At 41.3% G+C, this 24,767-nt stretch overlaps 2 protein-coding genes across 19 annotated transcripts in view; both read right to left on the reverse strand.

Moving 5' to 3' along the window:
• The window catches only part of LOC135978000 (uncharacterized), a 1,156,726-nt gene extending 1,132,787 nt beyond the window's left edge, over positions 1-23,939 (reverse strand). The window contains exon 1 of the mRNA XM_065579122.1: positions 22,262-23,939. Coding sequence (XP_065435194.1) covers positions 22,542-23,822 — 1,281 coding nt within the window. The 5' untranslated portion in view covers positions 23,823-23,939 and the 3' untranslated portion in view covers positions 22,262-22,541. The remainder of the gene's footprint in view (positions 1-22,261) is intronic.
• Positions 1-24,767, reverse strand: part of SYTL5 (synaptotagmin like 5) — a 164,887-nt gene that overhangs the window by 73,671 nt on the left and 66,449 nt on the right. For all 18 annotated transcript variants that reach the window (XM_065579088.1, XM_005294654.5, XM_005294652.5 and 15 more), the window contains one exon: positions 5,894-6,109. In XM_065579088.1, the coding sequence (XP_065435160.1) occupies positions 5,894-6,109 (216 nt within the window). The remainder of the gene's footprint in view (positions 1-5,893; positions 6,110-24,767) is intronic.

A 24,767-nucleotide genomic window follows, 5' to 3' on the forward strand; every position in this document is an offset into this window, starting at 1 on the left:
CTGGAAGGGACCTCGAGAGGTCTTCTAGTCCAGTCCCCTGCACTCATGGCAGGACTAAGTTTTATTTAGACCATCCCTGACCGTCATCTATCTAACCTGCTCTTAAAAATCTCCAGTGACGGAGATTCCACAACCTTCCTGGGCAATTTATTCCAGTGCTTAACCACTCTGACAGTTAGGAAGTTTTCCCTAATGTCCATCCTAAACCTCCCTTGCTGCAATTTAAGCCCATTGCTTCTTGTCCTATCCTCAGAGGATAAAGAGAACAATTTTTCTCCCCCACTCCTTGTAATAACATTGGTGTACTTGAATCAGCTGAGTGCTGTACATTTTATTTGGGGTCTCTGATTACGAATATCTGATGATTCCGATATTAGTAATCAATCTACATAGTCCCGTGTCCTGAACTAAATGGCTCAATAGTGTGAGCAATTATTAGAAATCTTATAGTCCTTTGCAACTCTATCACCTACCCTTTCCTGCCAAGGGAGGTTGCGTTTGGTAGCAAACTCCTCTAGAACTAAAGCACAACACAGCTCTGTGGGGTTTAAATTTAAATATGATATTTTTCAGCCTTCCCTTCCTCTTCCTGGTGTGTTTCCTAATTATTAAATTGCCAGATAATCCCAGAGGTTTCCCCCTTTTTCTTTACAAGAGTGAATATGCACTTGAAGCTACCCATTTACTAGAACAGGTCAGGAATTTTCTATTGAAATATTTTTTCCAATGGAAAACGTGGTTTCCACAAAACAGAAATTTTCTGTGTGAAAATGTCAATTTTGCAGAGAATTTTCAATCAGGAAAATGTTAAAGTCATTTTTGGGTTGGGCCAATCTGAATTGAAACATTTTAGTTTGCTGAAGTGAACTGAAACATTTTGGCTTGGACCACTTTCATATTAAGTTGTGTCTGTCTGAGCTGCCAGAGTGCCTCATGAGTGTCGTAGCTTGGGTGCCCCACGTACTTCAGTCTCCCCTCTGTGGAACTGCCACATTAGTCAGGGAGGTCCAGGACAGGAATAGACCATAAAAAATATAGTCCAGTCAGGGAGTCTAGCCCAAATAGGAGAATGGGGACCTGGGGCACCTGAACTACAACCCCTGTAAGACATTGTGGCAGCTCAGGCAGACACCGTTTAACGTTGAACCAAACGAAGCATTTCGATTTGGTTAGATGAACTGCAACAAAACATTTCCACATCAAAATATTTCTTAGCTTTTCACTCAGGATGAAAACAAATGTCTAAATAGTGGAATTTTTAGTGGGACAGAAATTCATCCATCTCTACAATTTACCTCAGAAGAGTTTCAATTGGACAAGCAGGTTATTGACAGAACTGTGTGCTGTGACAGAGAACAAGAACTGTACCAGACCCCCAGTAAAGCAGAGTAGTTAACTCTGGCTTCCCTTTCATCTCCCATTGCACAGGTGCTCAGGGAAAAGCTATGCGAATGGCTGATGGGGAACCAGAGGTAGGAGAACACCTAGGGGAGGCAGGGCTCCACACCCAGGCATGGTAAACTGGATGATGAAGCCGGGGCTGATCAGAACTTTTATGTATGGTAACTTGCTACAGTTTATGGTTATTGAGATTAGCTCCTGCTGATAAAACTCTTGTTGATAACTACTATACAATCAATCCACCATCTTATACACCCACACATACGTGCAGGCGCACACACACACACACACCTTTCTGTGGGTTTGCTTCCACCCAGACTGTTTGCAGTGTGCTTTTGAGGAAAGAAAAAAAATTGTGTAATTATTTAAATTAAAAAAAATGAAAAGGAAAAGAGAGAGAACCAGGCAAATTGTCACTGAAGAGTCACTGAAATTAAAAGCAATAAGAACCACAAGGAAGATTTTTGTGTTAACTTGTTTGAAATTTCTCTGTTTTTAGGCTCGCTGTGTGCTATGGAAAGTAATTAACATTACTGATGACTTTTCCTGTTACTTGGAGACAGCATACTTATTTCCAAGATGCAGATAAAGCTCATTTCTGCTATGTACTGCTATGGAAACTTGGCTATCCAGGCATTTAACCTCATTTATTTATTCATTTCACAGGAGTAAAAGATATAGGCCATACATATATAATTAGGAATATTTATAGCCTGAAGTTTCAAACCAAGCTTCCTGGCATTTTGACGGCAGAACAGGGCTTTCCCCAACCTATTGCTGGCACCTTGTTAAACGGGTGTGTTTAAAACACAAACTGACCAAAGTTTTATTGACAACATTTTAGTAAATACACCAAAAAAACCCTATTCAAATGGAAAGTTTCAATCCAAGGTTAAACATTTCTCAGTTACTATTCATCTGAGAAAACTATTGATGACAATTGGCCCTTATGCAGGAAGGGGAGAAGGAGAGAAAACTCTTTGAAGTCCATTAGCGATCTCACAACACAGATTCAATTTATCCAGGGAAGTACTTAAATACTACAGTGATTAAAACTATAGAAGACATTAAGTTTATGAACAGGTGACTAAATACTATATTTAGGCTTGATATGATTAGATTTTTATCAGTAAATGTCAGTAAACGTTGATTTCACTGTACACACACAAACCAGCAAAAAAACATTTCCATCAATAATAGTAAAAAATGTAAAGCTAGGCAAAGTATGAAAAATGCTGCTTGAGAACTTATACAAATTAAATATGCTTAAATCAAACCCTAATATTTTGACATGTGATGTTGACAATTTGTGTTTTAATGGATATAAAACTTTAACTTTTTGAATATCAAGGTCTACTGCCCTCCCCCCAAGTTCCCTCAACTGTGAAAATTCAAATAGATAAAATTTGGAGGAAAAATGCTTAAAAATGAACAGCAATATTATCCGTCAAAATTATATTCACAAGCTTAACTATATTGTATTACACGTGGTGGCAGAATTAAGAATGTGGGGCAACCTTAGCTTTGCATTTCATAACTTTTGGGTACTTTTGCAACCTTGATCTCTGCCAATTAAAATGGGGATGCTCCAGATGACAAGATAACTAATTCTCTTGTTCCTGATCATGAATAATAGTGTTCATTATCTGTTTTCTAATGACGTATAGTTCTTTTGGAATACAATTTGCATATAAAGCTAGGTTTCTTTATGTTGTATTTAAAAATGCTTGAGGATCTCTCACTTTTTTATATTTAAATTTCCATCCAGAGAGTTTGATGAAGTTCTTCATTAGGCGATTTTTCTTCTGAGGGTTCTAGAATGTAGTGAATGTATAGTAATGGCCATCTCCCTCCCCCTATTAGCGGGGCTGAAGGCAAGTGTGGTTTGAGAGAGAGGCTGGGGCAATTAAAACAAAGTAGTGTTCTGGGGGAGTTGGAGCTGCCTTTTGCCGACTCTGGGAAAGTAGATGCTATTGTGGTGGTTTGACTGTACTAAAGTTTTGTTGGCGTTTTTCGACATGGTCTCTCCCCTCCTTCCTCCAGACACTCTGATGCTACAATATTATTCTTTCCATTTGTCTGATAAGTAGTTACAACATTTTTTTTAAAACTATAAGAATTTTTAAATAATTTGGAGACAAAGGCAGTGTATTCATAATTTGCCTCATCTTTCTCCAGATTTCTTGACATTTGAATGGAAAGCCACTGTAAGTATTAGAATAGTGCTGAAAATCTGTCATGGACTACATGACAAAATGTCTTCTTATTGCACAGGAAATGCCATGGTTACCTCTGACATAATGGGTAGGCAGGACTGAGATATCAAACTAGGGAAATCAAGAGGAGTGAAAGATGGAAGTTTATTAAAGAAAGAGACAGAGGTAACTGACAGGTGATGCTCAGATTTTCTTTCATGGCTATGTGTTTTGGCAACCATTTAAATTAGAATATCTACTCAGATCAGGGAAACTCTACAATACACTCATATGTCCAGCCATGATGGAAAAGCATAGATTTTTTTTCAGTAAACACACCAATAACAATACTTTGCTGTACCATAGTAGGCTTTCCAATGACTTGAAGAGAAATGGTTTTGAAGCTTACTGAAGAAAAAAATGGAAGATTCAAGCGTAATGAGATACTGAGCCTTTCACCTACAGATCATGGATTAAAATGATGGACTACACTGGTAATGACTAACAGTCTTTCTTGTCCAACAGCAGCTTAATGTCCTATGTGTGAGGAGCTGAATGATCTCATTTCATAGCAGATAGGTTTACACATCCAAAATAGAAGTTAATAGTACACAGGTGACCATTTCAGCAGAAAAGTCAAGAATTAGATGACCGAAGAGCCAAGAACTGAAGAGTAGAGTGTCTAAACCGCCCCCTCAGTCCTACTGGTGGTCCCTTTCAAAAGAAAGGCTAAGTCATATTGGTGGGAGCGGGGTAGAGAAGCTTGAGTAGCTGTTGCTCATGCTGTATCAGTCTTGTGGATAGACAGAATTTCATTCTTCAGGGGTGTCAAATTTGGAATCTTCCATGAATACTAAATTAAATTTAGTTTACAGGAGAGAAAACAAAAACACTTTTGCCAAAATCCAAGCACAATGAAACTACCAGGAAGGAATTAGACCCCTTATACAGATCCACACACATAACTGAAAAATAACATTAGGAGGTTTTTGCCCCTCTGTTCACACATCTTTCACTCCACGCAACCTGCATGACTAACTGCTCCCTCATGTCATATTCTCACTCATATCGGCGTCTTCTCCCTTCTCCTTCTGCCATCACATAACCCTCTCCTCATTCAAATGCAATTATTTCAAAATGCCTAAAACCCTAGTCTTCCCTGCAAAAAAATTAAATAAGATGTCTGAAAATATAACTGAACAAATCCAAACTAGAACTGTGGCAGTATCAGAAGGTATGAAAATCTTCACTGTCCAATCACAGTGTTCTTAGTTGCATCCCATCTCCCATTCTTCATTAGTACACTGTCTATTTAGATGGTAATCTCTTTGGGGCCGGAACTTATCATTACTTGTCTGCAAAGTGCCTTCTGCACAGTTCAGAATATAGAAATAGATACGACCTGCTTATAATAAGAACCTGTTCACTACATTTAAAAAATCTAGGAGTAAAACGGTACTTTATGAATTGCATAGTAAAAGTAAAATTATGCGTAATGCTGATACATCAGTCTAGCAGATTAAGCAAGCAATACTGTGGTGCCGTAAAATACATACAGACATGCTGTAACTTTGAAGTGCTCATATGCAATTCTGTTTAATAATGACTGCACTGAGGATTGCTTAGCAACATTTGATACCACACTCTATATTCTAACAGCAGAAAAGCAAAGGTTGACTTGCCTGTACATTTGACAGAATGCCATTCATTTCAGAACTCTATCTAATTCTATAGGCATGGGGAGATGTTTTACATTAAAGCCTTTTTAACAGATGTGGAGGTGTTAATATAACAGAGGCTAAGGAGATAAGGATAAAAGTGTTGCTGAAAGTACTTTTACTCTTATTTTTGCAGCCCTTCTCTTTTGCAAAACAACAGATCATATTAGACTGAACATCCAGGGACCTTACGTAGTTTTAGTTGTAATATTATTCAATTATTAGGTCTGTTCCTTTATAATGTAAACAGATGTATTACAAAACAATCTCTACTTATTTTCAGCTCATTCACGCCTGTGGTTTAGCATCTGTGATGCTAGGAGCACTCTTTAAAAAAGCCATAAAACAAATAAAATAAAAACCCAGCAACAACAAAAACAACAAGCAGGTGCTGAAGAGAAGATGATGAAATAAATATTGCTGAAAATATAAGCCACCTAAAATAAACCTTTTCCCTTCTATGCCTGCTGTGTTATGCCCTTGTGTTAAAGAGTGAGGAAGCAGCAGCAGCAGCAGCATAAACGTATTTATTACACAGATGGCCTCTAACTCCATATTTACAAAAGCTTCAGAACTTACGCAATCTTGGCACACACAGTGCACTTCCAGTTCCCATCAATTCCCAAAACACGACACTTGTTGCAAACTGTGAGTTTGCATTCTTGGCACTGGTCCCCCCTGTCAAAGATTAAGCCCAGGTTTTTCTGACAGCGAACACAGACCCTGCCGCAGTCCTGTCGGCAATGGCGGTTTCCACCTTTTCGTCTCACTTCCAACAACTCATTCTTCAATTTCCTGGAAATAAAAAATAAAGGGCACTTTAAATCTGAGATACCACTGGGTTCATAGCATTTCATGGTAATATTCTGTATCCTCTTAGGTTCAAGTAACAGAATCTCTAGGCAATGTGTATAAAATGATAACAGGATAAGAGTGCTAAGCACTATAAAAGACAACAGTAAAGAAGAGCTATGCAAATTTAAGTTATATTTTCACACCAAACCCCTTTACAGACAGACATACTAATTACACAACCACCCCACACTGAAATGCAGCCCTCCATAAGATAAAATGCACCAGTTATTTAGCAGGTCACAACACCACCATACTTTCAGCTATGAAAAAGTATAACGTAGCCAACTGGAAACTGCAAGGTATATATAAGGAGGCAAAATGTAAATGCCTTAGTATAAATTTGGCCAGGACATTTGGGTTAACATTTCTAGATAAGTTCATGGAGGATAGATCCATTAATGGCTATAAGTCAGGATGGGTAGGGATGGCGTCCCTAGCCTGTTTGGTTTGCCAGAAGCTGGGAATGGGCGACGGGATGTATCACTTGATGATTACCTGCTCTGTTCATTCCCTCTGTGGCACCTGGCATTGGCCACTCTTGGAAGACAGGATACTGGGCTAGATGGACCTTTGGTCTGACCTAGGATGGCCCTTCTTATGTTCTTCACATGACTGTCCTTGCAAAAAATACTAGGCAGTTAATACAGATCCTATGGTCAAGGCATCTGCTCTAAGGTTATCTGGAAGAAAAATCTCCAGTATCCACAGTGTCATCTAACATTATGCTGAGACATTGACTAAATAGTACTTATTCAGAGAAGAAAGCCAGTTAAGTTCCCACCACCACAAACACACAGACGATTATGAGCCTAAAGGTTAAGTGACAGATTGAACAGTGCAGGAACTGATCATTTCTATAGATCAGAAGAAAAAGAGGAAGAACTATTTCTTTTTTACTTTCCATTATCAAATTAATTAAGGAAAATTAATTATTAATGTATCTGATTAGGATACATTTATCATGTCACAATAAATATTTGGAGAATGGCATAACATACATGATATCAAGTATCAGAGGGATAGCCGTGTTAGTCAGTAGCCACAAAAACAACGAGGAGTCCAGTGGCACGTTAAAGACTAACAGATTTATTTGGGCATAAGCATCTGAAGAAGTGGTTTTTTTACCCACAAAAGCTTATGCCCAAATAAATCTGTTAGTCTTTAAGGTGTCACCAGACTCTTTGTTGTTTTTATAACATACATGGTGTTATAGGTTTTGATACCAGTGAACTTAAGACAAAATTAAGACAACACTGCTTTGGCTTCTTCAATTATTTTTCTTTTAACTAGCAGGGCTGATTGCAATTTTGATTTTCTTTCTGAAACAAGTATAATAGGCTCGAAATACACTGTTTCTTTATCAGTATTCATCCAGGGGAGCTTAGCATTGGGTGCCTAACATAGTGGTATATAAAGTGATTTAATGTGCAATAGCTTAGAATCAGTGAGACCAATAGTGGGTATGAAACATTAAAATTATCGTGTGCACAGACACCTTCCCCAGCTGTTCACACAATCTGTAAAATACAAACTCACCCTCTTCCTGAGCTTTAATAATAAAGTAAGCAACAAGGTAAATGATCAAATCAAACACTCTCCCTGGGCAAGCTACTCCTAGGGTTCCTCCCTCAACCCACATTCTTGATCTCTGCCCCACCCCCAGACTACCACTCCAACCTCCCCTTTTCAAACAATACAGACAATGAGTCACCTGCTTCTGAACAGAATCTCCTTAGTCCTTTCGCAGCAGGTTCAACACCTGCTAGCAGGCAGTTTCTCAAGCAAACACCAAGCACATCACAGATCGCTACTGGAGAAACAACTTCTATCATAACAAACATGACCTAATACGCCATCAAGCCTACTTTTCCAGAGCTAGTCACCACTAATGTTTTAAGGGTGTTGGTGTTTATTTTTCAGAAGTCATACAACAGAACTAGCTAGTATACCAATGTACAGAGACATGTAAAAGAAAAAACTAAGAGTAATATAATGATATTGTATGTGTGTCTAAAATTAGAAGACATCTTCTATACCAGTGTGTATAGATTTATGAAGCTTGTACACTGGTCGCATATGCAACACTTTAAAAGTAATTAAAGGGGGGAAATTATGTATTTCATCTTAAATAATATCTAGTTCTGATATACTATTACATTGTTACTAGAGGCAAGAAATTATTAGAATCTGCAGGATATACATTTAATCTTTGAAGAGTGACTGTATTTCTCCATATGTACAATCTCCCATTGAAATGTGTATATGGATCTTTCCATAGATGCAAAGGCAATCGTTAACTTTAATTACTAAGCAAAATCAACTTCACATTCAAAGGGCATTGTTAAGGTCTCTCCATGAGAAAGCAAAATTCTACCACTCAACCCAGTTCCAGGGTCTGGGACTGTAGCACAGCACAGCTGTTCTAGCTTACAGGCTGAAATAGCAGCCTCAGCCTCTCTGCACCAGTTGTGCCTGGTGCTGGGATCAGGAGAGTATATGAGGTCCATAGTTCTTTATTACTCTTTGGTTTTGCTTCACTCATTAAATAGCCTATGTGGTTCCTGTATGAAAAGAAGCTGACTAGAAGTGAATACCATAAACCACCCACCAGGAGTACTTTCTCCACTGTGATATACTGCATATATTGTTTAAAATCATGATGTGACTGATAAACCAACTAAATGGTATTTCACAGTAATTCAAATTCTGATTCTTCAAGATCTAATCTACTTAGTTTATTTGGTAGAAACGCACATTTGGTGTGAGCAGGATTATGCTTCATCCAATAGTACATTCTCTATTACTTTTTATAATTTATGTCTATTTGTTAACACTTTGGTGGGAAACTTGTATCCCTACTATAACAACATTTAGGCATGGTCTACCCTACACAGTAAGGTCAACGTAAGGCAGCTTACATCAATCTAATAATGTCTGTATACAGGTCCATTCCGCCAACATAACTCGCCTGCGACATTGACTTAATTTATCCATCTCCACAACAGATGTAGCGCTTCAATTGATGTTGTTAGGTCGACAAAGAGGCAGTGTAGACAGTGCATTGTTTATGTCTACTTTACTGGCCTCCAGGTGTCCCAGAGTGCTCCACTGTGACCGCTCTGGTGAATGTTTTCAACTCCTCTGCTCAGCAGCCAGGTACACAGGAAACAGCCCCTCCTCTGTTAAAGCCCCAGGAACTTTTGAGTTCCCAATTCCAGTTTGTTCAGCGTGGAGAGCTTTCCTTGGCTTACAGCTGAAAGTGTGGCCTTCAGCTCATCCTCCACACTGGTGGAGAGGCTCTCTCAGATAAGACAAAGGCGAAAGAGAACAGGGATGATGTGTTTAATGAGATTATGACTGCCTCTGGGACAGTGGACACCGAGCACTTTCAGAGAGAGAAATTCTCCACGCTCTCTGCTCTGTGAGCAAGACAGCAGCCCAAGAGAATGAGGTGGCCTGCAGCAGGAGATGATGGGGATTCTGAAGGAACAGACAGACATGTTGAGGGATCTGGTTGACCTTCAGGAGAAACACCTTGAGGCTAGACTCCCTCTGCAGCCCCCGCAGAACAGCATTCCTGCATCGCCATACTTCCCCTCCCCATCTCCCAAACATTCCAGGAAGAGAGGGGGGCAAAAGTTATATCCCTCCTACTCCACACCAGGGGACGGTATTAGCAATAAAAGGTGCACATACAATAATCTTTGACAGGCAAGGCCACTGTATTTAAAAGACAAGATTATGGTGTTTTCCCCCTTCTAATTTTACTCTAAAGACTGTCCAAGGTTACATTATTTTCCTGATCTTTCACTTCCAATATATTTGTGCAATAAAAGTCAAGGTCCTGAGAATGAAATAATCTTTACTACATCACACAATAGGGGAAGAAGAGGTCCAAGGAAACTAAGGAAACAGAGCAGATTTGCTGGAGACAAAAGCACAGCACGGTTCATAGTATGGGAAGGCACAACTCAAGAACAGAATACATTACTGTGGGTCATCACTAAATCGGGTTTTCAAAGCATCCTTGAGACACATTGCTCCACGCGGAGCTCTTCTTATTGCCATGCTATCTGGCTGCTCAAAATTAGCAGACAGCCTATCCGCCTCCATGCCCCACCCCCGTGGAAACTTCTCACCCTCTGCCTCACAGGTATTATGGAGCACACAGCAGACAGCGATCACCATGGGGATATTGCTTTCACTGAGGTCTAACCTAGTAAGAAAACTGTACCAGCAATTCTTCATATGGCCAAAGGCACATTTAACCATCATTCTGCACCTGCTCAGCCTATTCCTTGCTGCTGTCCAGGTGTCTGGCTGCATGAGCCATGGGAGTAAGAAGAAGGCTGGGTCTCCCAGGATCACTATTGGCATTTCAACATCACCAATGGTTATTTTGTGGTCCCGAAAGAAAGTCTCTGCTTGCAGCTTTCTGAACAGATCTGTCTCCTTAAAGATGCGAGTATCATGCCCCTTCCCAGACCATTCCATATCTATGTTGGGGAAACGGCCCCAGTGATCCACCAGCGCTTGCAAAACCATAGACAAGTATCCCTTTCTGTTTATAGGGTGCTACACAACGGCAAAGGAATTACAGCACAGTAATCCCTGGCAAACACTACCTTGTTCCCCCCGTGGAGATGCTTTCAATTTCAATTACTGCTAGCACTGGTCATTAAGAAGGTGGACAGAGATTTTTATGGGTCACCTTATTTGGCTTTGTGTTGGTTTTTATATTTTAGTGTTCTGGTATCTTCAATGTCACTTCAAATGGTTGTACAGTGTTGCCAAGTGTCTCAGTATGTATTTGCTCCATACACACAATTATTGTTTGTGAAGTGCACTGCCATTACAGTGTCCTCCACTTGCTATATACTTTCACTTTAAGAATTGTAACCGGTGTTTTTGCATTATAAATAGATTTACTGATTTGTTTAGAGTTGTAATTATTTCTTACAACACTAAACATAGTTCACTTATAGAACGTGGCAGGCAGGTCCGAGCTGACATCTGAAGAATATCTCAAGTAGGATTGTCCAATAACCAAATATTCTGTTCAGGTGAAAGTTCCCAAAAAGCCTGAACAAAAAAAAAACAGTTTCAGGTCAACTCAAAACAAAAATGTTTTGAAGTTTTCAGCGAACTGAAACATCAAAAAATGTTTCATTTCATGTCAATCAAAATATTTTGGTTGACTTGAAACAAAATGTTTAGTTTCAATGTCAAGGCTTTTAAAACATTTTTAAATTGTTTTTTAAATAAAATTGGAAGTTAATTTGTAATAAAAAGTCAACATGTTTAGTTGCTGAAATGGCAAATGAACCATTTCAACATTTCTAATTTTTTTTCTTTATTTGAATAAAATAAGATGCCAAAATGGACCCAAATTCATAAACTGTTTCAGTTGACGTGAATCTGAATATTCTGGTGAAAAAAAGGTTTCACCTGAAAAATTTTGCCCAGCTCTAATCTTGCATCTTACAAAGTACAGCAGAACATATGTAAAACCTTATTCTTTCAGCTAATGAAAGCTTTTTTTCCCCCTCCTGTCCAGCAGAAAAGGAGAATAGTCAATATGAATGTATTGAGGACTGCATAAGAACTGCAAGAGAAGGGTTTTTTGGTCCTGCTTGCAGGCTAGAGGGCTCTGTAGGAAAGCATCAGAGTGAGTATGGAAAGAGACTGCTTCAAGCAAGTTTGGGTTAAGTACTGTCTCATCGTCTCTTGCTGATCTGGGGTCCTTGTGTGTTATTGCTCTGAATTCTAAGAAATAACATAGTATTACGCTGCAACCTTCCAGCCAGGACCAGCTCTGGGCACCAGCAAAGCAGCATGTGCTTGGGGCAGCACAATTCCAGGGGTGGCATTCTGGCCATCTTTTTTTTTTTTTTTTTTGGCTTGGGCAGTTGTGCTCTCGGAGCTTGGGGTGGCAAATTTTTTGCTTGGGGCAGCAAAAAACCTAGAGCCGGCCCTGCTTCCAACAAGAATATTTATGTTTTTATCTAACTTCTCTGTGTGTATGCAGTGAACATAAAGCGTCAGGACAAAAATCCTTATTCATAAATATTATTAAAAGAAATAGCCCAACTTCAGTAAGTTATTCCACATAAGTAAACTCTGAAGTGATGGAAAACTTTTTTTTGCTGAAGTTGCTTTAGCACCAGGCAGCCCTATTTCAGAATCTATATACATAGATAGCTGTACTCATGGAGTTTAATAAAGCCAGTGCCTGGAAAAACTGCTTAGAGTCTACAGGCTTTATTTTTTCTAGATACTCACCAGCCTGAGTTTCTAGATTCTTGCTTTTCTCTCCAGCTCATCCATTATCTACAAACTATCTTTAATAACCTGAACAAGCACTAGTGAGTTCTAGCCCTGCCTCTCTGCTCCTCTGTGATAATGTGTGTGTCTTGGTATCTCAGGATTGCCAAACGGTGCTTGATTGACCCTTTGAATAGAAAGGTGTGACTTTTCTTGCCTTCCTGTGATGCTACGCCCCACATTCTTCAAAGAGATATGCTTATAATATGAATATGGCATAACTAAGATATGTTTTATGCAAGATGGGTCATGTGAGGCAACATTGGAAAGGTTATGATTTACTGAAGGTGATTATCCAATTTGTATGCATGTATCATTTCTGTATCTGAAGTCAGAAATATTGACCATGTAATAATTACAACTATGCTTTTACCTGGGAAACGCCCACTGGACAGTATGCAAACAGCCTGGATGGGCCATTAGGAAGGATAATAGGGCTTTGAAGATGCTAATCTCCCTCCTTCCTGAGAAGTTTCCTGGGATGCTGCTTTAACACTGCAGGGTCAGGTGATCATATCACTGGTACCGGACATCATTTTGGACTTCTGGTATTTTTCCACTGGAAGGGATGGGGGTCAAAATAGGAAACAAAGGATTCCTGCCCTATGTAAATCCTATTTAAGGTGGGGAGTGAGTTAATCTTGGCTCTTCTCCATTGCCTCCCTGGAAGCACCTGAAGAAACAAAGGAACTAAGCGGGGGAAGTGGGGGAACCCCAGGCGAGAAAGGTCAGCCTGTGATGGATATAATTGCAGATTTAAGCTGCAAGCAGTACAGTTACCTTCAAGAAACTCTGCAACCTGCATAAAACAACTTTTAGGGTGATAAATTACTATTTGTAGCCAGTTTTTTTAATGTATTAAGCCTAGTTTACACGTTTGTTTTATATGCTCATTGGTCTGCTTTGTTCTGTTTGCTATCCCTTATAATCACTTAAAATCTACCTTTTGTAGTTGTTAAACTTATTTTGCTTATTCTAAAACCCTGTTTGTACAATTCATAAGTGGGGGGCAAAAAGCTGTGCATATTTTCCTCCACATTGAGGGAGGGAGCGAATTTCATGAGTTTACTCTGTATAGCTCTCTATGCAGCACAAGACAATATAACTTTGGGTTTACACTCCAGAGGGTATGTGCACCAGAGTGCTGGGCAATTCCCCAAGTTGAGTCTTCCCACACAGAACTGATTGCAGACGCTGTGTGATTCTACAGCTGGGTGTGTGTGTGCAGCATGACAGGGTGAGGGAGCCAAAGCTGGTGGAATGGGCGGGCTCAGTGAGATCCCAATACGTCAGGTGGCACCCCAGAAGGGGGGTCCAACCCATCACACCTTCCCATCGAAATCAGGAGCTTTTAGTGATTATTAGCATAATCACCCAATATTTGTGCAGGTGCAGCTTTGGGGGCAGCAGGATAATCTCTGACCCTCCGAACACTTCGTATGTTCATGTTTTATTCAATATTGCATAGGCCTGTTCAATTCTATATGGTAACTCCACAGGAATCTATACCATTCAGTGCCTGTTTTTTCTGGGACCTGAATTCTTCCCACTAAGCACCTGTCTGTACCCTGCACAGGGGTTCACTCTATCACTGAGAACAGGTCCATTCAAAGTGACCCACATGGGATTTTCTATTCATACTAGTAGGCTATATGAAGAAGGCCTGAAAGCTGCTTCGGGGGGTGGGGTGGGGGGAGGAAGGGTTCATTTGATTGTTTGTTTGATCTTAGAAATAGCTAGCAGGAAAGTCAGCTCAGTTGCTCCCCAGCTGCTGGAGGATTTGGGGGGCTCTCAGTGGATGTATATTATTAGCTCTCAGATCTTAATTGAAGGGTTATGAAAGTTGAACCTCTAGCAAGAGCTTCATTTCCCAGCAATGTCAGTCAGTCATTGCAGTTATATCTGTTGAAAACCGCGACATTTAAAGTGACTAAAAATCCCCTCCCCTCTCAATTGCTCAGCGGTTACAGTCTTGGCTCTTGTGCGGTCACTATTTCAAAGGTTGTCCAGTCACCATAGAGTCTTACAGGATGGAAAGGATCTGAGTTTCTAATATAAAAATAAGCCCAAATGTTACCCCTCACAATTTTCATGCCTTCTTTTTGCATTATAAAGCAGCAAAACTGGGCACAAAGTCTTTTTCTGTTCTGCACAGCACCTTTAAAATGTAGAAATCCCTTTGGGTCTCAGCTCAAATCAGTAAGCAGTTCTCCTCCTTAATCAAAGTGGAAATGTTTCCTCTGAGGTTAACATTTCCTATCTTGGCTAAAGTGTCAGTCTCTCCTTTGGTACTATATTTAAAGAGGCAGTATCCTTATTTTCCAGTAATTCCATCTGTTCAGTAATTCCTATTCTTTATCCAATACAAATTCTTGATTGATGACATTCATTCTGCTAAGGTTGCTCATCTTGCAGATTGACTTTTTTTAAAGTGTATTGCTGTCTTAAAAGCTTTCTTCAAATCCTGGTAAAATAAATTGCCCCTCAACTTCCCTACTGACTTATATTCATCAGAAAACATTCAGGCAGATGTGTTGGTCAAAAGCTTTGCTTTGGGATTCCTTGCAGAGGCTATTGGATTGAACCACAGACAGACTGTAACAAATGGGGTCACATTTCAGAATATGAAGAATTAAGTGTTCCAAGGGCGAGGAAGAGTAGGAGGAGGTAGATGAGTCATCTGAAAATAATCCATCATCACAGCAGCCTCTAAACAACCACTGCATAGCTATGACCGTTAAACATTACTGAAAAGGGATAACAAATGTAACACCATCTCTTCTACAGGCAGCACAGGAGGCAAGTTTTCATAAATTCTAAAGCAACAGACTCTCAAGCTAGCAGTTGGACGCATTTGTACTCACACATGATATACAAGAAATAAAACACAACCAAAACATTTTCTAGGAGTACAAAGAGAATCCAAGAGAAGGCAAACCCAGCAGAATCCCATTTATTAAACTGCTGGGAGAAATATCCTATAATACCCCTAAGGAATCTAAATTATCTATATTATTAGGGGTTTGATAGAAGAGACAAGTATTAACATCTGTCTCTGCTAACACTCAGCTATTCTTTTAAATGCAAATGGTATATTAAAAAACACTTCAGAGGGAACATACCAAGTGCACTGAAGATGCATTTTGTTTCTTATACCCAATAACTAGGCAGCGCTGACATAGGTAATAATCTAAACCTTTCTAAATGGAGCATAAAATCAAGGAACATGCCCTCATAAAATATCAAAGTGGAAGGCAGAATAGTCTTAGTATACAGCAAATTTGATAAATGACTCAGAAGAGCAAGGGCGAGGATAATAGATAATGTCCATGTGATAAGGAACGCTGTAAAATGTGATGTCTCTTATATCACCACCTTTTCCACCATGGCATGCAGTTTTAATTTTAATTTTTTTCCTTTTTCTTCCTTACACCTTACCCCCGCACCCTAACTTTTCAGAACTACCTCACTTTGAAAAAAGTAGTAGAGTCAGTGTTCCAGTTTTCCTTTTGCCACTCTAATTGTTCCAAAGTTTGCAAAGTTATGAAAAATTGCAGACTGAATTAAGAAAAAGAAAAAAAAACCTAGACATTCAGTGCATTGTTAGTGCATTCACTGGGGAAAACAGGGTGGGTGGGGAGGAGGATGACAAAAAAGAGTGAGTTCATTCCATAGCCTTGGATCAGCCCCCAGAAAACTACGTCTCTTGTACATCTGAACTTCTACCCTTACGGTAGAAAATTCCATTATGCCCGAGGAGCTGAGTTGCCAGCCACAGTCATCATTTGGAGCTGTTGGTGTTTGAGCTATTCTGGACCTACGCCATACACAGGCTGAGGAAGCTAATTCAGCCCTAGAGTAACAGAAGCAGCTATAAAGTTACTCTGCCTTCCACCAGAATGATTTCCAGCATGCAGACCCGTACTTGGAACTGGATTTGCTTCTTTACATTTTATCTTGCATTGGATGGGATGATGAAGAGTAAAATTTAATTTTATTAAGAACCAATTGATAAACTAATAATGATTTCAAGTGGCATCTCACCACACTGAAAATCAGGCCATTTGTCTGCCTAAATATGGTTTCAGGTGCTCAATTTTCAGGAACCCAGGTGTGAAAATTTTGGGCTATTCAATTTGCTTATATAATTATTTGATTTATATTATAAAACCTGGTTTTCAGATGTTTGATGAGTTATTTTGGATACACAGTTTGAAGTGGGCAACAGGAATAGTGGAAATGCAAAGGGAGTTTTGGAGTAAGACCAGGAATTAGCTAAGGGAAAAGGAAACTGAAGGAGTAGGGTGGTAGAAAAGGGAAAGAAAAGGAGGGAGGTGGGGGAGAGGAGGCAGGTGAGAAGCATGAATAAGGAGAATGATATTGTACAGCTGAACAGTTGCAGTGCGGAGTGCATTGAAGGGAAACCAATCACCAATGACAAAACTGAAAATAAGAAAAAAAATCTCATCCAAGTTTCAGAGCTGAATGAATGTGATATCAGAAGCTACAGCAATTCCTGTAAGTTGGTGTGGGAAGCAAACTGGTGGCTGGAAAGCTCTTCCCCAGTGTCCCCTCAACTACAGCAGTGCTGGCTGCTTTGGGCTAGTACCACCAAGGTTCAAGCTCATGCTAGCTACTTCTGCTCATTCCTATAAGGCAGAGGAATGCAAATCACTGGGCCTAGAGTCTCAGGTTATCCTTTGGATCCTGGTTCCAAGATATATTGTTGTGAATTTGTGGTAAGAAAACCCTTTTAAAATGCCTGCTTATAAATTCTTCCCCTTCTATAGTGCAGAGATACTGTCAGACAACTAAAAACAGCAAATGAGATCAAGAAATTATGTTGTACTCATGCACTTTTAGGCTTATTTTTTGGAAACAAGATGGAAATATATTCTCTTTGGAATGTTAAAAACCCTCCTGGGAGAGAAGGAAGGTGGTAAGAAGAAGAAAGGAAAAAAAGAGAAAGTTTAAATTATCACACAGGAGGAACCTTTGGCTGCCAGAATTTTTAAAGATAAAATTACAAACTATGTTAGCAAGATGAAATACTTTCTGAGTTACAAACTGTTGGATTCTTACTATATGTTGGTAGAATCAATGGTAACCCCAGTACGATAAAAAAAGCCACACAAGTTATTAATTAGTTCAGAAATGGAACATTCTTAAATTTTAAATAGAATGGAGACCGCAGGCATCTGTGCTTATGGTACTAAAAACAGTAACTGTTTATACACAAGAAGTATCTTATTTCAAATAATAATGTACTAATGGAGCAATTTACTTGTCAAATGCGATAGTTACCAATCAGCTTCTCTCTTCCCAGGCACATATGAATGAAACATACGCTATCATATAAGGTATATTTTCCTTAAAGAACTATTAATCAGTCTTGCAAAAACATATACTGTACACAGTGTATACAATCCATAGTATTTTACATTTGCCCTTACAAACACCTTCAGATACATCACCTGACAAGTCAATTTCCATGCACAGATAAATTTCCCAAAATCCATTTAAACTCACTTTGTGAATTTTCCAATAGTTGCCAGATAGTGGTATCTGAGAGAACAGTGCTGTCCTATATTTAGAATATGCTGATATTTTAAAATACTTCTATTGTACTGCTTGATAAGGAGTCTTTATTCTAATTGGCTGCCCTGACCATGCAGAATCCTTGCCAGAGGAACTGTTGAGTGGACTTGGCCAACTAAACTGCCGCTAGGAGGCCAAGAGGGGACTACAAAACACGAGTAATAACTTGATAGCATTATGTTGGGAAAGGCTCATGTTACTTCCCTTCTCTGTTTTCTGTGTTCAGCTATTATTCTATTGCTTTTTCTTTAAACAAGATCCAGAACTTTAATTCCTGTTTCAAGAATAAAAAGAAGCTTTACATTTAAAAGCTCGATGTAACAAAGTACTAAGAGATGCACTAGGCAGGATATGTGCCCATATGTTATAGCTCAATGGTACTATATTAGTGGTAGGTTGAATACTCTGAATATATTTGACCACATCAGCCCTCTCTGCATCTCTCCATTGACTCCTTCTTCTCTATCCCACAAAACGGTTATTTGACTTCACTTCCAAAGCCCCTCAAGGTCTATTCTCACCCTACCTATGACCTCTCCTTTAGTATCAAAAGTTCAACTTCTGCCTCTGATCAGCCCATGATATCAGTCTCCATCGCCCACTTGTTAAATTTAAAACAGGCACCTTCAGGGCTTTCTCCCATGCCGCCCCTCACTTGTTTCCTTGCACTTGCCTGTTGGTCTGTATCCATCCATTGTTTCTTGTCTTACACTTAGATTATAAACAATTTGGGGCAGGGAGTGTCTTTCTTGTGTGTGTGTACAGTGCCCAGCACAGTGGGGTTTGGGTCCATGATTAGGGCTCCACAGGCACTACAATAATACCAATAATACATTAAACTCTTAAATACAGCGTGTGAATTGAGCATCTTGCCAGAATGAAAAACAAATCTAATGTAGAAGACCGTGTTCTTCTGTGAAATATGTTTCGATAAGACACACACACCAGATTGCACCAAATGGCATCCCAAAGACAAAACATGTTCTTCAGAAGTATATTTATGAGCCAAGGATAAAAGATATCCTTGCCAGGGATAATTTAGCTGCATTCAGAGAGGGTCATGATGAACTCTCCCTGGAGGTAGGGAAATCCACCCAGCTCCCTGTTCAGATCCAAACCTGGCTTGAATATATTGGGAGACTTTTTAGGGTCTTAGCGTTTGATGTTATCAGGCACAGTGAGCAAAACATGTTTGAGGGACAATTCTCCAAATAACCTGAGGGTCTTGGGTTCACTAGTTTCCCTGAAGTCGCCGGAAGGCTGTGTGTGCATTCCACTGAATTTAAGATTTTTTTTCCCCCAAATGGTTCCCCTTAATTATCAGGATCCTCACATTAATTTCAGATTTCAAGCTGTTCTTAAGGAGGTCGTCTCCCACCAGACAAAAAGCCAATAAATCCTCCAGTCGGCCCATACTCAGAAAATGTTACCAGTTTGCACCTTGCCAAGACACATGCCCACAATTCCTCAGGCAGGTAGGGTTTTTAAGTGACCATAAAGGGACAAGAAGCCAGTGGCCCATTGACCTACTTGAATTGATGCAGGAATCTTTGATAGGAGCATAAGCATGATAGCACCTTCTGGGATAGTTATGCAGCTCAAAATTCCCCATCAGTGGCACTTCTGCAGAGCCTAAACTCCCAACCATGAGCTTGCACTACTAACAGGGCTACTCTCTAGTTTGCAGCATCCCTGTCCATCACTATTAAGGATGATCCTGCTCCAAGGGTAAACACAGTGGCTGGAACAAACTGTCTCCCAACTGTTGCTGGGTCTGTAGTTCCCTTCTTCAGCTCAATGATAACAACCATGATGAGAGCAAATTAAACACAACTGCCAGGGTTGGAGATCTGCCTTCCTGCCTCACTCCTACATTAAGTGAGCTAGGCTAGGCTTAGGCAAAAGGAAAAGCTTTCAGTTTACTCCGGTTGCCACATTTCCCACTGGGTAAAGAGGCTGCCAACAGCAATGGGTGCACTGCATTTACTCTAGTTACTTCATTTATCTGGAGAGGGTGAGGGTGAAAAGACAGTTAAATGGAGAGAACCAAAGAAGCAAATGGAAGGTCCGGGGCAGAGCCGCAGACATGCCACTTCTACACTGAGCTGCATGCAATTCTAGGGGGGCCCGCCACCACTACCCCACAGCTATAAAAGTTTAACTGGATCTATATCGAGAGACCTCGGTGGGTGCTGAATACCCGTGTCTGTGACACTTGCCAATCCAAAGAGAAAAACAAGCCACAGCCTGGCCTTTAAATACAGAAATAGAAACAAACAAGCACTTGAATTCCATCTCCCTTTGCAACTTGGTATATCTTGCACACTCTAAACCAGTCTCCCCCTGACCAAGTGACACAAATAAATGCATTCTAAACTTGTTTGTCAGAGCCAAACTACACAAAAATTTAGGTAGGGGGAAGAGGGAACATCAAAACTTTCAGAGGATGGATGCTTAACTGAAACAAATACATTTGAATTGTCACCTGAAATATCTGCATCTGACCCCCACTGAACCCCACTGTCCTCTGTCCCCACACAATCCCCTTCCAATTCTGTGTGTAATCTTTCAGGAAAGGAGAGGTCTACTAACCCTCATGGAATCTCTATACCTTCTTCCAGGGTCTTTTGAGAGCTAGCAGGCAAGGCTGCTACCCTAAAATCTCGGATGGCAAAACCCCTTCCCCTGAACACTGTAGGGGAAAGCAGCACAGAGCTATTCCTTGCTGCTGCTACTGACACCGTGCTCACTCTCACTCACTGGCTCTGAAGGAACACACAAAACATAGCCACTCTCTCTGAGGCCTGGTCTACACTACGAGTTTAGTTCAAATTTAGCAGCGTTAAATCGAATTAACCCTGCACCTGTCCACACAACGAAGCCATTTACTTCGACATAACGGGCTCTTAAAATCGATTTCTGTACTCCTCCCCGACGAGGGGAGTAGCGCCGAAATTGACATTGCCATTTCAAATTAGGGTTAGTGTGGCCGCAATTCGACAGTATTGGCCTCTGGGAGCTATCCCACAGTGCACCATTGTGACCGCTCTGGACAGCAATCTGAACTCGGATGCACTGGCCAGGTAGACAGGAAAAGCCCCGCGAACTTTTGAATTTCATTTCCTGTTTGCCCAGCATGGAGAGCACAGGTGACCACGCAGAGCTCATCAGCACAGGTAACCATGCAGTCCGAGAATCGAAAAAGAGCACCAGCATGGACCATATGGGAGGTACTGGATCTGATTGCTATATGGGGAGAGGATTCCGTGCTATCAGAACTATGTTCCAAAAGACGAAATGCCAAAACATTTGAAAAAATCTCCAAGGGCATGATGGAGAGAGGCCACAATAGGGACTCACTACAGTGCCGCGTGAAAGTTAAGGAGCTCAGACAAGCCTACCAGAAAACCAAAGCAAACGGAAGGTCCGGGGCAGAGCCGCAGACATGCCACTTCTACGCCGAGCTGCATGCAATTCTAGGGGGGGCCACCACCACTACCCCACCTCTGACCATGGATTCCAAGGAGGGGGTAATCTCAACCATGCCTGAGGATTCTGCGGATGGGGAAGAGGAGGAGGAGGAGGAGGACGAGCTTGCGGAGAGCGCACACCACTCCGTTCTCCCCAACAGCCAGGATCTTTTTCTCAGCCTGACTGAAGTACCCTCCCAAGGCATTATCCCAGACCATGAAGCCATGGAAGGGACCTCTGGTGAGTGTACCTTTGTAAATATAAAACATGGTTTAAAAGCAAGCGTTTTTAATGATTAATTTGCCCCGAGGACTTGGGATGCATTCGCGGCCAGTACAGCTACTGGAAAAGTCCGTTAACGTGTTTGGGGATGGAACGGAAATCCTCCAGGGACATCTCCATGAAGCTCTCCTGGAGGTACTCCAAAAGCCTTTGCAGAAGGTTTCTGGGCAGTGCAGCCTTATTCCGTCCTCCTTGGTAGGACACTTGACCACGCCATGCTAGTAGCAAGTAATCTGGTATCATTGCATGACAAAGCCTGGCAGCGTATGGTCCCGGTGTTTGCTGGCATTCAAGCAACATCCGTTCTTTATCTCGCTGTGTTATCCTCAGGAGAGTGATATTGTTCATGGTAACTTGGTTGAAATACGGGAATTTAATTAAGGGGACAGAGGTGGCCGTTCCACCCGCTCTGTGCACCCGCCCACTCCACCCCAGTGGACAGCCCAAGCAAAAGGCTGTCATTATTTTGAACTGGCCTTTTCCTTCCCTCCTATCCTCCTCCCAAACCCCACCTGGGCTACCTTGTCAGTTCTCTCCCTATGTTTATAATAAATTAATAAAGAATACATGATTTTTAAACAATAGTGACTATTTCCTTTGAAAGCAAGCTGTGATCGAAGGGGGGAGGGTGGTTTGCTTACAGGGAATGAGTCAATCAAGGCGGCGGGTTTTCATCAAGGAGAAACAAACAGAACTTTCACACCGTAGCCTGGCCAGTCATGAAACTGGTTTTCAAAGCTTCTCTGATGCGCAGCGCTTCCTGGTGTGCTCTTCTAATCGCCCTGGTGTCTGGCTGCGCGTAATCAGCGGCCAGGCGATTTGCCTCAGCCTCCCACCCCACCATAAAGGTCTCCCCCTTACTCTCACAGAGATTGTGGAGCACACAGCAAGCAGCAATAACAATGGGAATATTGGTTGCGCTGAGGTCTGAGCGAGTCAGTAACGATCGCCAGTGACCCTTTAAACGTCCAAATGCACATTCTACCACCATTCTGCACTTGCTCAGCCTATAGCTGAACAGCTCCTGACTCCTGTCCAGGCTGCCTGTGTATGGCTTCATGAGCCATGGCATTAAGGGGTAGGCTGGGTCCCCAAGGATAACTAGAGGCATTTCAACATCCCCAATGGTTATTTTCTGGTCTGGGAAGTAAATCCCTTGCTGCAGCCGTTTAAACAGAGTAGTGTTCCTGAAGACGCGAGCGTCATGAACCCTTCCCGGCCATCCCACGTTGATGTTGGTGAAATGTCCCTTGTAATCCACCAGTGCTTGCAGCACCATTGAAAAGTACCCCTTCCGGTTTATGTACTGGGTACCCTGGTTCTCCGGTGCCAAGATAGGGATATGGGTTCCATCTATCGCCCCACCACAGTTAGGGAATCCCATTGCAGCAAAGCCATCCACTATGACCTGCACATTTCCCAGAGTCACTACCTTTCGTAGCAGCAGCTCAGTGATTGCATTGGCTACTTGGATCACAGCAGCCCCCACAGTAGATATGCCCACTCCGACTGACCGGTAGCTGTCTGGCGTTGCAAGCTTCCACAGGGCTATCGCCACTCGCTTCTCAACTGTGAAGGCTGCTCTCATCTTGGTATTCTGGCGCTTCAGGGCAGGGGAAAGCAAGTCACAAAGTTCCATGAAAGTGCCCTTACGCATGCGAAAGTTTTGCAGCCACTGGGAATCGTCCCACACCTGCAACACTATGCGGTCCCACCAGTCTGTGCTTGTTTCCCAGGCCCAGAATCGGCGTTCCACGGCTACAACCTGCCCCATTAACAGCATGATCTCCAAAGCGCCGGGGCCCGCGGTTTGAGAGAATTCCATGTCCATGTCCTCATCACTCTCGTCGCTGCGCTGCCCCAGCCGCCTCCTCCTCGCCGCCTGGTTTTGCAGATTCTGGTTCAGCATAAACTGCACAATAATGTGCAAGGTGTTTACAATGTTCATGACTGCTGTCTTGAGCTGAGCGGGCTCCATGCTTGCCGTGGTATGGCGTCTGCACTGTTCACCCAGGAAAAAAGGTGCGAAACAGTTGTCTGCCGTTGCTTTCCCAGAGGGAGGGGGAGGATGTACCCAGAACCACCCGCGACAATGTTTTTAGCCCCATCAGGCATTGGGATCTCAACCCAGAATTCCAATGGGCGGAGGGGACTGCAGGAACTATGGGATAGCTATGGGATAGCTACCCACCGTGCAACGCTCCAGAAGTCTACGCTAGCCTCGGTACATGGACACACACTGCCGAATTAATGTGCTTAGTGTGGCCGCATACACTCGACTTTATACAATCAGTTGCCAAAAATCGAATTCTGTAAATTCGGAGTAATCCCGTAGTGTAGACATACCCTGAGAAGAGTGTCAAAATAGCTTTGTTTAACCCTTTTGAGCACATGGGATCAGTTCAAACAAAATAGCAGAACCAGTACCAGGCAATATCTCTAACTCTACTTGAAATACAAAAACATTTGCCATACATTTTTTCAGTCACCTTCAGTGCAAGCGTTAATCAGGCCATCAACAGAAAAATGAACTTGGTAACATACTAGAAAATAAGTACTTTCATTTTTATTGTAGGATAACCACTACTTTCTGTTTTACTAAAATTCAATATTAGTGCCTAACTGATGACTTCCTATTCAAGGTGAACACAGGCAGAGGCAAGGATATCACAGATTTTCTTACTTTGAGACTGACTGAACATTTCTGTGGGAATCAGACATGAATGCTGGGATCTTAAATTTGGAATGAACAATAATCAAGAGAATTTGTACATATTTCAATGCAAAGTATCAGATTTCATTATGCCAAATTTTAGCACGTTTAAAATGTTCTACAAACGTATTAAGACAATCTTATGGCAAATTTCCAAGGTATGCCATAGATCTAGGTATCATTAATTCTCAGCATGCACTGGCATTCTGT

Source organism: Chrysemys picta, chromosome 1 (genome assembly GCF_011386835.1).
Source record: "Chrysemys picta bellii isolate R12L10 chromosome 1, ASM1138683v2, whole genome shotgun sequence".
Lineage (NCBI taxonomy): Eukaryota > Metazoa > Chordata > Testudines > Emydidae > Chrysemys > Chrysemys picta.